At 37.0% G+C, this 15,648-nt stretch overlaps 1 protein-coding gene across 1 annotated transcript; it reads left to right on the forward strand.

Annotated features, from left to right (window-relative positions):
• Window positions 1–252: 252 nt before the first annotated feature.
• Window positions 253–14,513, forward strand: LOC104451591 (probable leucine-rich repeat receptor-like serine/threonine-protein kinase At3g14840). Its single transcript, XM_039315570.1, is given in 25 exon segments — window positions 253–355; window positions 582–768; window positions 1,893–1,964; window positions 2,088–2,156; window positions 2,228–2,299; window positions 2,396–2,467; window positions 2,629–2,700; window positions 2,793–2,864; window positions 2,950–3,021; window positions 3,115–3,134; window positions 3,137–3,182; window positions 3,276–3,347; window positions 4,900–4,968; window positions 6,020–6,085; window positions 6,981–7,037; window positions 7,168–7,200; window positions 7,338–7,399; window positions 7,678–8,057; window positions 8,254–8,449; window positions 9,121–9,264; window positions 10,167–10,285; window positions 10,407–10,617; window positions 10,704–10,941; window positions 12,489–12,639; window positions 13,864–14,513. Coding segments are annotated over 25 exon segments (3,051 nt in total). The 3' UTR covers window positions 14,260–14,513.
• The last annotated feature ends 1,135 nt before the right edge of the window (window positions 14,514–15,648 follow it).

Below are 15,648 nucleotides of genomic sequence, written 5' to 3' on the forward strand. Positions count from 1 at the left end.
TCGAATAACCTTTCCATGGTTCGGGACTATATTGAACAAATTAATTAATGTTCAAGATCATTTATGACATTTATTCTTAAATAAATATCTATAAGGGGAAGACTTTGGGTCGTCTCTCTTGCTTTCACATGTCACTCTTGCTCCTCCTGTGTAGACGTACAAGAGCAAAAAGTCTCTGTCCCCCCTTCTTCTTTTCCTTCATAAATGCATAAAACTGGACCACTCACTTAACAATCATCTCTCTCTCTCGAAATGAAGGCGATTCTCTTCTTGGCTCGATCTCTCTTCTCAGTGCTCATCCTTCTATGCATTACTAACTTCGCTACTGCCACCACTTGTCTGCCCGACGACGAAGGTGATTGTATTGCTTTCCTCGTACCGTTCCTTGTTCCTCCTCCTGTTTTTGGCTGGCGCCTTCACCAAGCTGTATTTGCTTGTGCTTCCTTTCTTAACGAATAGAAAGATGTTCATGCATACATGCAACCTCAGGTGCACGCAGGCAAATCTGACATCGTTTTGTGCTTCTTACGCATGATATATTGAGCGGTCTCTTTGCCTTGTTCGCCTCTTTTCTCTTCCAGTGGCTGCGTTGGAAGAAATAGCAAAGACATTAGGGAAAAGCAACTGGGATTTTGATTTAGATCCATGTAGCAGAACAGGGGTATGGAGTGACGGATCACCGCTAGATGACACTATGAACGACGTCGTCTGCGACTGCGCTTCCACTTGCGGCATCGACAACACCACCATTTGCCATGTCACTAGCATGTATCTCTCTCTCTCTCTCTCTCTCAATAAATTGGAGAGAAGAATCTCTATTTCGTGAATTTTACAATTCTTTTTTGGTCTCATTGTAAGGTTAGCTGGCTGACATGGCGAACACGGAGCCAATATTCTGGGCACCATTTTAGCATTTCACCGAAAAGATCGGCCTATATTTTTAGGTCAAAATGTATTGAATACAAAAAGAACAGGGAAATTCATCGGATTGGGGAATCGAAATGAAATTCGGCCTGCAAAAGCTAGTGAATTCAAGGATTGCTGTTGAAACTTACTCGTGAAAGTAATCCACACTTGTGAATAGTTATTCTCGTTTTTGAAATTCAAAATCATACGGATGAGATGAAATGCGAAGAGAAAGAATATAAGAAACATCGCCACTTGTATTTTCTATCATGTCCTAGTTATATGATTAATTTCTCATCAAACTTTCATTTTTGACAATGAATCGCCTCTAAACAAAATAGGAAAAGTTTTATTAAGGGTAATTGGCTAAAAGTGTTTTTGAACGGTTAGGAGATCTTTAAAGTTTTTTATAAAGCAATAAAATTTCAATTTAAATTAGTGGAATTTAGAAGCGGATGCTTGATTTTGTATTAAAATGTTAAATAATAGATAAATATCATCTTGACAATAGATGATCATTTATTGTATTAAAATTGTTAATACAATAATAACAGTTGCTTATCATTAAGTACAATTATCCAAATTGTCGTAATTTGATTTTGTATTATTCAATGATGTTTATTGCTAATTAAATGAATAAATGCTCAAATTTCTATATAATTATCATTTCAATCATGCTATTAACCACATGCAAACCACCATTTCAATATAGAAGAGGGAGGTGGGGTTCGAATCACCATCTTCTCAAAGAAATGGAGTGGGGACGATATAATTTGAGAATGGATTTTGGCACGTCTTATAATGAGGCGAGAATAAAAAACTTGAAAGTGAGCGTTAAAGTAGGAATAAAATAGGGCCAAAGAAAAAATAAAAAATCATGCTATTGTTTATTTCATCAATTACTATTAATAATAGAATAACATAATTGTTTTTATGTTGAAAACAAATCACAATGGAATAAAGCCTTCGTGTCATTGTGAAAACAGATTTCTGAAGCAGCAGTCTCTAAACGGCACTCTTCCGCCTCGACTGTTCATATTGCCTTTCCTCAAGAACTTGTAAGCACTCTCTCTCTCTCTCCATTTTCCCTTTCTCCATTTTCGATCTTCTTCTTCTTCTTCTTCTTCTTCTTCTTCTTCATCATCATCGTCATCGTCACCGCCGTCTGTCTCTATAAATAGTGACGTCAGCTGGAACTACCTGAACGGCACGATTCCTAAAGAATGGGGCTCTACGAAGTTGCTCAACATGTATGTGCTTCTCTCTCTCTATCTCTCTCTCGAGTGTATCTTCTATTGATTGGGGGAAACGCGGAGTGCAGTTCTGTATTTGGAAACCGATTGACTGGTCCAATCCCAAAGGAGCTGGGAAACATATCCACACTAGAAGTTTTGTAAGTGACCACTCATCCCGACGCTGGCGTTTGGCCTCTTCGCTGTTTTAAATTTGATTGATAGTTTCAAGATTTTAACATTCTCATTCTGCTCAGAGTCGTCAACATCAATCAGCTCTCTGGACCTCTGCCTCCAGAGCTCGGGAACTTGTCCCGGTTACTTCGATTGTGAGTCTCTGGATGCAAATTTCTGTATCATTCATCCAGTTATTTATTCGCTGATGATTTTGTGTCTGGCGAGGGGAATTTATTAATTGGAGTGATCTGTTGAGAGATCAGCATTCGATTTCATTTGACCGATGTGATACCATTGGGTTTTCTTGTTTCAGGTGCCTTTCGTCAAATAATTTCACCGGGGAGCTGCCTCCGAGATTTGCTAAATTGGGGGCATTGCAGGAGCTGTTAGTTTCCAGATTCCATAAACTCTGCTAATATATCTAGATACTTCTCTTCTTTTTTCTTTATATGAATCTTGTGGTTTAACGCACTGTAGGCGACTCAGTGATGATAATTTCACGGGACAGATACCTGATTTTATTCAGAACTGGACAAATCTCAGCAGACTGTAAGGCTTAATGCTTCTTCACCTTTTAAGTCGGTCTCTATAGATATACCCCCAAGGTACTTCAATCTATGAATTGTCTCATCAGGGCTATTCAAGCAAGTGGATTGCAAGGGCCAATTCCCTCCGGGATCGCACTTTTGGAGAAATTGTCTGACCTGTCAGTATGGAAGTTTGGCATTTCAATCTCATCTCTCCTTTCTTTAAAATGGTATCAATCTAATAAAGTTTCCTATTTGATTTTGATGTGCAGGAGAATAAGTGACCTTGATGGACTGAGTCCCCAGTTCCACAACTTAAATGTAAAGATATTAAGACATTGTGAGAGCACTGCCCCTCCACAAATAGTTTACTTAATGCAAGAGAGCCAAATCGTCTTAGCAATGTGACAATATCAGTGCTTTTCCCTTATAGGATTCTGAGGAGCTGCAATCTTACAGGAGGGCTACCTGGTTATCTAGCAGATTTGACAAACTTACAAACATTGTGAGTGGAAAATGACTTACCCCTTTTCCTTGTCCTAGCAGAATGATAAGCTTTCCCTTAATGAGTGAAATTTCTACTAGTTTACAGTTGAATATTGGTTGCAGTTAAAGAGGCCATTTAAGATAGCTTGCATCAGCTGTGCCATACTCACTTCAAGGGTGTTTTGATCTTTTCTGTTGATATTGATGAATTGTGAATCGTGATGTGGCACTTAAGTGCCTGGTGATTGTGGGCCTCTGCCGTAGAATGTACAGTTTCTCGCAGAAGTATATGGACCTTGTCTCTCTTTGTTTTCACTTTTCTAGGAATAGAAATGACGAGAGTTCTTACCTTGGTTGTGTTTCCCATTTTGTACAATTTACTAACTTCAATGGAGGCTTCTAGTGGTTGATCATCTGGAAACTTTTCTTCTAGTGGTTTGCAATATCGAATCTCAGCCCCACAATGTCTAACTGGAGTTTTATGCCCGACTGTTGTATATTTGTCAGCCATAACATTCTCTGTTTGAACAAGAGCATGGCTTCAAATGCATCTCTACACAAGTCAATTCTTCTTATTCATTTGGTCATGTATGTAAGATTTTACAAATGCACTGTTGACCAGCAGTTTTTTGCCATTCTGTCATCTTCAGCCATCGATGCTTATTCCTTGTTTTTGTGACATTTTGAATAATGGAGTTTCTGTGGTTCTGGCGAATTATCATATACTCCATTTCCTTTTCTTTAGGTTTGAAGAATTTTAGGAGAAATTGCTCTGAGTTTTTATTCTCCAGAGAATGAATATTTACATGAGGCATCTAACCTTTTTATAGCTGCTGCAGCACCCTAAAATGCAATAAAAAAATTCCTAAAAGCTAACAACAAAATCTGGAAAAATAAAATCTGGAAAATCTGGAAACAAAATAACCAGAAAATCTGATTCTGATTTTCAACAAGGTTCAACAAGGTTGTAATTTCTCCATCCATAATTATATTGGGCTGCAGAATCATGCTTTCCTTCTTCTTTTCTTTTTTAAATCCTCACTTTATTTTTTATTTTTTAATCACTGAAGCTGATATTCTACTTTCTAAGCAGCCTAGAATTTAGTCATCATCCCTTTATTCATGAATCAAATGTTGTGGAGGAGATCTGTTCAATAAATAATGATGTGCTTTAGTTTTGGTCCTCATAGATAAATGGAATTCAATTTAAACTATACCATGTTGCATTCCGAGGGATGCATTCAATTTAGTGCCTGAGTAGCATTTCAAATTACTTAAATTGAACTTTCCAAGTCATAAATTTGATTTACAGCAGAATTTTTGTGTAATTACAACGTGCGACCAAATTGATGAACATGGATTTTATGCAGTGAATGCCTCTGGGAACGAATGTTTAGTAGAAGGCATAGGCAACCAGGCAGTTGACCTGTATATCTAAACATCTGAACTGGACCTGTAGGTTCATTGATGTAGCCTGTGTTTGTGCAATCCTCCAAAGTATACTCAAAGAGTGTCAGTTGGAGTCAGTTTTCTCATAATAGTTGTCTTTTTTCCATTCGATTGTTTTGCAGAGACCTCAGCTTCAACAAACTGACTGGCAACCCTATCTCCTCTAGCAACCCGGAAAATGTAGATAAAATGTAAGTACTTTGATGCTTAACATAGGCTTCTTTTTCGAGTTTCGTCTAGGAATCTAAAATCTCAAGTTGTTCCAGTGGCCAAGCGATAGGCAACTCTTACTGTAAAGTACTTGAGCTATCAGTGGAACTTAGACGGCGATAACATGTCCAGTCTGTGACCCTTAAAGGCCTTGTGTCTTGAATGATTATTATTTCACCATCCAAATTTTACAATGATTTGGAAAATTAATATATGATATTTTCAACTAATTATTTTGGTGGGACTCTAGTCTTGGAGCAGACACAGATCGATGATATTCTGTTGCTTAAAGAGCACGATTCACAAGTTTCAACAGAGTTACTTGTTTATGCTGGAGGAGATGAATGGATCTGTGTTACTTAAATATTTGACAGTTGTATGTGTATGTACTTAATGCATGTTGTGTGTGTCAGTTTTGTGATGTATAGGAGATTTAAAGATAGCAAAAGTCCTTAGGCTCTCTATTTGGTTCTTTCCACAATAATGGCCATAGATTGCTTGGTAAGTGCAGTTTGTACGTGCTACCTAGAAGGTCTGCAGGTAGGACCTTGATGCCTTGTCCCTAGTCCTGAAAATGATAAGAAACTATAGTCCTAATCTTCTTGGACTGTTTAACAATGGTACATCTATTCACCTTTTTGCTCAACGATTGACTGTTTGACATTGGCACATATTTCCTCATTATTTATTTTATGTCTTAGAAGGACAAGAACATTATCGCAAGTATATAGTTAATGAGCTAGCATGACAGTATCCTTTCATTATGTTCAGCTTTCTGTAACTAGTTTTATGGCAACCCATGCTCTCCAAGTTTTGCTAGGATCAATTTTTTCCTCTGTCATTGATTTCCTTTATCTCTCATCTCCAGCTGAAAGCTCTATATTGATATCGTGAGTTAATGGATTTTTTCTAAGGCCTCCAATAATTAAATGTTTTAATTTGCTAAATGAGGCATAGGTATAAATCTATAATTTTTCGGTTTGAGTTTGTAAAGCACACGAGGAACTGACTCAATCAAATAATCTTGTTTAGCTATCTGACTGGAAACCAATTGACTGGAGAAGTGCCTGAGTGGATCCTGGAGAAAGCAGAAGATGTGTAAGCTTTGCTGCCTGAAGAAAATGTCTTGTTTGATTACGAATTTCCATCTAGCTCTATCTCACTAATTTTGCACTGTAGTAAGCAATTCTGCATTCCCATCTTGCATGTTTATGGTTTGTAGCCTATGGATTTAAATGGAATCATCATAGGTACCTTTCTCCTTGTTGGGATCTGTTTTGTGGAAAGTTATATATAAGACAAGAGGCTGAATTGTATAGTATGCATGAAAGAATATAAAGCAGATTTTCTTGGAAGTACCAAGTTAGCCCCTGCTTTCCCCTATACAAGAAGCTCTTCACAGCTCTAGATCTTTTTCAAACTCTTGGAATGATAAAAATGATTTTTGGAAAATTTTTGCTTCCTATAAATCCTCTTTGAAACTTTGTCTAACGCACCGCCCACACAATATGATTAGGTGCTTGGGCATGTTTATGGGTTTGTGTATTTAAGAAACTCTACAACCAAAATGAGTGTACCAAGGAGTAAGTTGATAGTATCTTATGGGCATAAGAATTAATCTTTTATGAGGTAGTTTTAACAATAAATGGTGGTCTGGATATTTTCTAATAAGAAGATTCGACTTAGGAGTCATTTCATCATGTCTGTTGTACTGTTACTGGGTAAAAATGTAATTATGCAATCCGACTAGTTCTCAAGTCTCCGTTCACTCCATTAGTCTTTCTCGCTTTAATATTTTAAGATAAGATTTCTTGAATAAAGATGACATAGTACTTTCATTACCTTGTGATGTTTTCGCCTTTCCACTTGCCTTACCTGTCCATGTTTTGCATCTGATCTGCATTTTTGTACATAATAATCATTTGATGTAATGACTTTCAGTTTACTCTTCAGATTGATGATTTTGGAAACGGTTGACTATTTCTCTGTGTAGTGACCTATCATACAACAAGTTCACCGCTAAAAACTTAGGATGTCAAGTACGATCTGTGTATGTATTACTTCCTTCATTTTAAGTTGAGGGCTTCCCTCAAATGTGCGGTTAGGAGTAACTTATAGTCCTGCGAGTGCACAAAATTTTCATTACTTTACTGAATGTTGATTTTGTCTTTTCTCTGCAGCAACTTGTTCACAAGCTCAGCGGTTGACAATGCGTATGTTTGAGATAAAAAATTTCACTAAGAGACTTGGACTTCCAAGGACCTGCATTTTAATTTTTTAAGTACATAGCATTGAACTTCATTCAGAATGATGATGATTATAACATTGAAATGTTTACTGACTTGCTCAGAACCTTATATCCTGCCACAAGTGGACTTATCTCATGTTTTAAAAGTCAGGATTGTCAGAAAAGTAAGTGGATCTGCTGCATATCCTATCATTATCATCAGATCCTGATATTGCATCATACTCTCTGTGTATCTCCTTGTAAACTCTACTCTTGGCTATTGTGTCAATCTTTGATGGTTAATGCATATAGAAATTTTAAAAGCCACCTCCATGAAATAATGTGTTGCTCATAAACTTGGGAGTTTCTGTGTGATTTTCCAATAAATGAATGCTAGTTTATTTAATAAAAGAAAGAAGAAAACTCAATTTTTTCTCTGTGGCTATTTCTTTACTCCATTCAGATCGGTCTAGCCTCTTCATAAATTGTGGTGGGAGCGAGGAACCAATAGGGGACAACACATACAACGGTGATACAATGTCGCCTACGCATGGTGCAAGTTCCTTTGAGAGTGAAAATTTCTGGGGCTACAGTAGCACCGGTCACTTCCCGGATGATGATACCGAGCCAGATAAATACATAGCTGACAATGTATCCGTACTGTCCATGGAGAATGCCCAGCTTTACATGAAAGCACGACGTTCTGCTATCTCTCTAACTTATTACGGTTTTTGTCTGATGAATGGGATCTACAATATAAGCCTTCATTTTGCGGAGATAATGTTCACAGACGACGACACGTATAGAAGCCTTGGAAGGCGAGCCTTTAATATTTATATACAGGTAATTGTTGGACGTCAATTAGTGCTGGTTCTAATATATAAAGCATTTAATGAGTTATGGTTGGGTTGTTTTATCAAAATACCTCCTTTTTGCAAATCATGATCTGATCACAATCTCTACATTCTATTGAGACTGATAGTTTCACCTTGTTCAGTGTGGAGACACTCAATTTGAATCAAATTAAACATTATTTCAGGGGAAATTGGTGTGGAAAGATTTCAACATTGCGATTGAAGCAGGTGGAGTTGGAAAGCGGGTCATAAGAAATTTTACTGCGAATGTGACCAAGGGCACTCTGGAGATACGCTTATATTGGGCTGGGAAAGGAACTGATGCTATACCTACAAGAGGAGTCTATGGTCCTCTTATATCTGCTATCTCCATCTATCCTGGTACGCAGACACATGCTTCCATGTTTCACTTGGTGCTTCTCTGCGTCTCTATTGAAAAAGTTACTCATATTCATATTGGAAAAAAGTACCCTTTTTTTTTGGGTCTTGCATCAGAAGTTATCAATAGCCTATTCAGTTACTTAGTTTGGTTGCAAATGTCCACTTTGGATTCAGGCCATTGGCATCTGTCACAGTTGATGAGATAAATTTCCATAGTGGCTGACTAGGATCTATTATTTGTCTTTTCAGAAGAGGAAATTGGCTATGGTTTGCTTTGTTTTCTTTCTATCTGAGCATGTTTTCTCTATGTATCTTTAATCCTTCTATTCAAACTATGAAACGATAGCCTCATTTGCTTTTCTGCTAGGGATCAACGACCATTGCACCTGTATGATATAGTACAGCCTCGAGAATGAAGAATATATTTCTTGTTCTTTTTCTTTTTCCCTTTGTAGTTAGTATCACATGTTCCAAGGTGCTTCTTAATCTGATAGTTTCTGTGGAGTGTTTACAGAGCAGTTCTCAAGTCCTCTTGATTCTCAATTGGTGTGCCATCCCATCTGTTGGTTTCTGTGTTCACCAGGAAGCTACCAATATTTTTCTGCATGTATGTCTACCTGATTTACTTGAACAGTTGTGGGTAAACATATGTTGTTCTCTCTTCACTGCATGCTTTAAAATCCCAGGAGAGTCAGCCAGCATATCTGCTGGCACTGTAGTCGGGATTGTGGCTGCTATAGTTTTTGTAGTTTCTCTTTTCCTGGTTATCCTTTGGTGGAGAGGATGTCTTGGACATGAAGATAAAATGGCACAAGGTAATTGCATACCTGGAATCTCTGTTATATTGTTCACATATATCTGTCTAGAAATAGAATGTTATGCATTCTGAATACATTTCTCCTTCCCCCTTTTTTTTTTCTTTTTGAAGTAATGGAGGGGTAGTCACATCTCATCATTTATATTTCACACAGTTGTCCCATCAAACTGTTGGTGCGTGACTCCTTCTTCTTACCTTTTCTGGTGGGGAAGGGGTAATCACAATGCTTCATCAATACTGCAACTAGGTTACACTATTCTCCTGTACAACTGTTGATGCACGACATTTGTGCATTGCATTGGAAATTCTATTTGACACAAAAAGAAAACAATTTATTGTTAACCCATAATACAGCTAAAGTGTCATTGACCATTTGTTACACTTAACGAAGTAAATTTTTATTTAGAAATCTTAAAAATGTAGAAATAGATAGCTATTGGAAGAGGACAGTAGATTGATTCTTAGATGTATGTGTGTGTGTGTGTGTCTATTGGGTCTCCTTGGGGGCACAATTGACCGTATATATACTAAGTCTGTGTTTCAAGGTGTTGAAATAAAATGCTGGAACTTCGGATGTACGAGATATCGAAACATACAAACCTTGCCTTACGTTTCCAAAGTGAGTTTTTTCTCTGATTTTTCTTGCTCCCCACTACTATATACCCTGAGGACATTCTCAGTTCATTTTTCAAAGTACATACTTCCAACTGAAGCCAGAGTTTCCTAAAAAATGAATTTCAAGATGTTAGAATATACTGTCCTGAACTTGCTCAGACAAAATAGTTATAATAAGGTTTTCTAGTACATTGAGAAGGAATTGCTACATCTTTGTTAGATAGTAGATTACATACTTTAGCTGTTGAGTCCTCCAATTCTTAAAAGTTCCAAAATGTTGTGCAGATTTGAAGGTTCTAGCATTGCAAATTGGTTCATTTACCTTGCAACAGATTAAAGCTGCCACAAACAATTTTGATGCTGCCAATAAGATTGGAGAAGGTGGTTTTGGTTCTGTATACAAGGTATGCTGGAAAATCGGTCAACTAACTTCCCCCAATTCCCAACAGAAAAGAATTGTAGAAAGCAGCATTCAATGTATCTAAATCTTCACAGCATAAATCTTAAGCCAAAGTTCAATTGCAGGGTCTTCAATCAGACGGCACCACTATAGCAGTGAAGCAGCTTTCGTCCAAATCAAAGCAAGGAAATCGTGAGTTCGTGACTGAGCTTGGGATGATTTTTGCTCTTCAACATCCACATCTTGTGAAACTCTATGGATGCTGCATTGAAGGAAATCAACTTTTGCTGGTTTACGAGTACATGGAAAATAACAGTCTTGCTCGTGCTTTATTTGGTAATTTGATAGCACATTGTGCCTCACTGACTTCAGTTAATGACATGGCACTAAAGCACTTTTGATGTCTTCTGATACAATTGAAGGTCCTGAAGAATTTCATTTAAAGTTGGATTGGAGGACAAGACACAAGATATGTGTGGGTGTTGCCAGGGGGTTGGCATATCTTCATGAAGAGTCAAGGCTAAAGATTGTGCATAGAGACATTAAAGCTACTAATATTTTACTGGATAAGGATCTGAACTCTAAAATATCAGATTTTGGTATAGCAAAGCTTGATGAGGAGGACAACACACATATTAGCACCAAGATTGCTGGAACCTAGTAAGTTTCTTTTTTTATGTTCCTGTTAACCTAATTAGGAGTCAGTGACAACATAAAAGAATGGAGTAGAAAAATCTCGTCTGATTTAAGAAAACTGAGTTGAATGGAGCTGTGTGGTTGACTCACATCATCCCAAAGCATCATGCTCAACAAATGGGGCTTAACTGCAAAGCTCCACGCCTCTCCCACTGCTCTTCATGTTAACTAGGAAAATAATGTTAACTATAGTACATACTCTACCATTAATATTAACTTATGTAATTGTTAATTTGGCTATAAGTTGATATTATAGGCAATACAGTTAAGCCTATGTTTCTGTTGCTTATTATATAAGGAAATTATTTTTTTGCGTATAGAAGTCGTATACGCTCAGAAAAATATGTAATAAGCATGTTCAAATGCTTCAAACATTTGCGTTGACATGTGTAGAAAGTCAACTTGTTCATGAAAAGAATGTGATTCATTAGGGAAAAGATAGAACCGTAAGTTCCTTCTACTAACTCTAACAGTAGTTACTTAACGAAAAATAACTATTACATTAAACAATTCCATTATCTTAACAAATTTGAGATGATCTAATACAGTTTCTGGAAAAAATTTATCTGCCTACCTGATATATTAATCAAAAGATTGATCTTATTCTAAACGCTTCATTTAATACATTAAGAATAGTCAAGAAAAACATTTTGGAAGGTAATTCAGTATGGCCTACCTAATATATTCTCTCATGCAAAAAGCATATGAAAATGTTACGATACAATTATGATGCGATACTTTTTAACAACCTATGTTGACATGTAATTTAATTGTTTTTATTATGTTTTTCCAATGACAATCTACTTAATGTAAAACAATCTAATGAACAAGAACAAATACTATACATTAAGGATTTCAATGTAACTTATCTATATCTATTCCTCTGCATGAAAAGTGCAATTTTTCGTGAATATATTTCACATGACATAAACATAGATTGTGCACTGTCAAGTGAATTACAAAAGAATAAAACCAAACTTACAAAGCAAGCACATAAATCGCAAAGGTTAGAAAGCTAGTGAGAAAATGTAAGGCTGTTTTTCTATAGCTACAGTAACATCGACAACAACAATATTAAGAAGTTTTCTTGCCCCTGGGCTTGGCTTTAGGAATCCTCCTACTGCTGCTGCCTATGTATTCAGACGTTGTCTCAGCCTGTTTCCAACTCCTTTTTCAGTTGATGAGCCTCTTTTCCAAGTTATAAGGATGCGCTTGTTTCCCAACTACAAAGCTATATGTACACTGAAAGTTATATAAAAACCACAAATGTCGTTCTTTTTTTGTTGAAATATTCTCAGCGGAATCCTATTAAAAAATTTCTAGAATGCACTTGTTTTTTCCTTGACTCTTGAGACCATGGTGTCATGATTAGGAATATCTCCTTATTTTGTATTTTAGGAAGATAAGAGGGACAATCGTTGGAAGAAAATATTAGGTGAAGAAAATATTAGGTAATTGCTATGTAAGACATTTGCCATGTTGCTAACACCAGCTGTTTTCTTGTTATGCAGTGGATATATGGCACCAGAGTATGCAATGTATGGTTACCTCACTGAAAAAGCCGATGTCTATAGTTTTGGCATTGTTGCCTTAGAAGTTGTTAGTGGCCAGAGCAACACCAGTTACCAAAAGAAGGAGAAATGCTTTTATCTACTCGATTGGGTAATTAACTCTAGCATTCAAAAGTTTCTTATTATGATTTTTAAATCTCTGCTTGTACTGGTTGAGAGATGGATTAAGTGTAAACATAGTATAGAACTCCTCATATGCACTTTTAATGGTTGCAAAGAAGAGTTACAGTTACTAGCTATTGAAACCTGTTTAACGAATTGTCATGCCATTAAGTGCAATTTGTCATTTAAAATTAATTCAATTATTCTCGTTATGTTAGTCTATACTGACTTTGAAAGGAGCAGGTAATCCTTGCAGTAGCTGGCCTATGTGTTCATGGTCAAGATGAGCGACTTGAGGTGGGGGTGGTCACGGATAGTCTGGTTCTAAGAAACTGAAACTGGAATTTATCTAGTGACACGTTGAGACTCGAAACGATGGGCTGCCTCCTGAAAGAAGGAATCATGTAGATTCTTTTTTGCATTGAAGACAATTCTATTTATTGAAATTTGGGGGCCTTAAAATTTGGGTTGGTTTTGTTTTAGTCTTTATAGTTTTATCCGTGACATTCATACTCCCCGTAGTTTCATTAGTGCCAAACAAGTTGGTCGAGTACTTTGCAGTTTGGCAATTAGTATTGGATTTAAAAAGTTTTCGAGACCATGCTTGACGCAAATATTGATATACTTTCAATTTAGATTTGACTTTTCACACCATGTAATTGAGTCCAAAAATTAGATTTTATTGTGCTTTGAGTAAGCCAATCATTAGGTAAAACAATCATTATTAGTCCCTGTTAAATCTGATTTTCACCTAAGCTGCATAATAAGGTAATTCTTGTTAAACTAGAATTGAGAGTAAAAGGCAATGAATGGTGTAAACCATTGATGGATGATTCTCCTGTTTCATGTAATGACAAACTGAATTCCTGCCAGTAAAACTCAATAAGAGCTGGTGATTTTAAAGCAGTGGTGGTAGTTTTTTGGCGACCGGTGAATGTTAGTAAGTGATTAACAAGTGTTTAAGTTTACTAACTTCTACGTAAAATTGGTAAAGAAATCATGTTTTATCTGTATTGACTTGTTCGATTTTTTCCTTCCTAGTATAACTTATAATGAAGATGAAAAACTAGCAGGTGTTTATCAACTGCATTTGTCATGAAATTATTGAGGGCAGAATATATCTCCTTCCTGTTTTAGTATTCTGAGCATATTCTACAACTGATCAGTACCTGTAGCTTGAGGGAAATATCTTCCTTTCCATTTCTGTTTCTAGGCACGAGTTTTGAAGGAGAGAGGAAATTTGATGGATCTAGTTGATCAGAGGCTGGGTTCTCATTTTGACAAAAAGGAGGTGCTGGCGATGATAAAAGTAGCTCTGCTGTGTACTAATGCGACTCCAGCACTCAGGCCACCGATGTCATCTGTGGTTAGCATGCTTGAAGGCAAGGCTGCTGTTCCAGTGCTGGACTCTGAGGGCGCTATTATAACAGAGGAGACAATTGAGGCCATGAGGAAGCATTTCAAAGGTGACGAAGATCAGGCAGTTGATGAGAATATCACCAAAAGCATGCTCACTGATGGGACGTGGACAGGAACTGCTTCGTCTACATCTGCTAATGATCTCTATCCGATAAATCTGGATACTGATTTCTGGCAGAACAGAAAATAAGAAATGGTTTGCTATGTTTTGAGTTAATTTGGTTTTGAAAGAACTAAGGCTTTATTTGGAAATCCATCGAAAGGAACTCTTAAATTTCACTTCTTAGTTTCTCTTTTGTTCACATTTGAAACTGAAGGTATACATACTATGAAGAATATGACGACTATTATGCGGTGCAGTCATTGTGTATTGTAAACAACTTATTGGGGAAAGCCAAAAGACGATGGCTTGTTGTTTGATGGTTGTATTCGTGCCGTTTCTTTTGATATTGTTAGTCATACGACGACGATGTTGCGACTTCTTCACGTAATTATGTTGTGGATGGTTGCCATTGCCAGGGTGGGAATCTATTATGGAAGCTTTTCATTGTTTGAATGACAAGATGTGCGGAGTGGCGGATTCTTGCTCTGGATGTGTTTCACTCCCCAAGCTAGGTTTGTTATACGTTGCTCCTCAAGAATTATTCTAACCAAGTGCGGGATTTTCTCTCTTTAGTGTCAATGATGCTCCGCCAACTTCATCTATCCCATCTATGAGAAATGATAGTACAAAATACCACATCCACAAAAAAATTTATCTGTAAAAGCTTGCACGTCTAGTCACTGTTTCTTATAGATGGTAGATTACTGCCTCTTCAGCACACTACATTTCTATTAATTGTCTCCGTGTTCTGAGTCCTTCCCTTGGATTCTTGGTGACGGTTAAGCGTGTTCACTTCCTATGCATTTGATTTATAGAGAGGCCGGACTCTATGGATACATTTCTTATTTTTGTGTGTCAGTGCCCGCATATCCCATATCCCCAATTGGTCAGTATCTTTATCGAACTCTTTATCCGGCTTTACCTTCTTGGTATTCTTATATTTAGGAGATCTCGATGTGTGGGCTAAATCCTAATTGAAATCTTTCAAGGACATATTTTTAGGTCACCAAAAGGTCTTATGTTAATGTCAAGAGATTTAAACAAGTTAGAAATCTCAATGGCTTCATTTGCTCTCTTTGAGATCCAAGGGGACTAGCTTGCCATCCCACGGCGAGTTGGTTGACCCCACCAATTCGAAGTGTCAACATCAAAGATGGTGATTGGCTGCTACTCCCCATAACTACAGCTCAACCAAGCAAAGCCAAGTCATTAAAAAAAAAAAAAAAAAACAGATCTGCTGCAACTTCCTAAATTCTATATAAATTTCTAGTCCCACCATCCACCGAAAATGGAAACCAAATCCTGTTTTTTAAGTAGTTAACCAGAAAAAGAATAACAAAGAAGGTACATTAAGTAGAATCCAACACTGCCCTTTATCTCAGTGGACCCATGACCTCTGGTTTTTCTCACCCCCTCACCCACCTACGTTAAATGTAGCCCAGAATCCAAAAACTCTCTCTCTCTGCGCAAAAAGAG

Source organism: Eucalyptus grandis, chromosome 6 (genome assembly GCF_016545825.1).
Source record: "Eucalyptus grandis isolate ANBG69807.140 chromosome 6, ASM1654582v1, whole genome shotgun sequence".
Classification (NCBI taxonomy): Eukaryota; Viridiplantae; Streptophyta; class Magnoliopsida; order Myrtales; family Myrtaceae; genus Eucalyptus; species Eucalyptus grandis.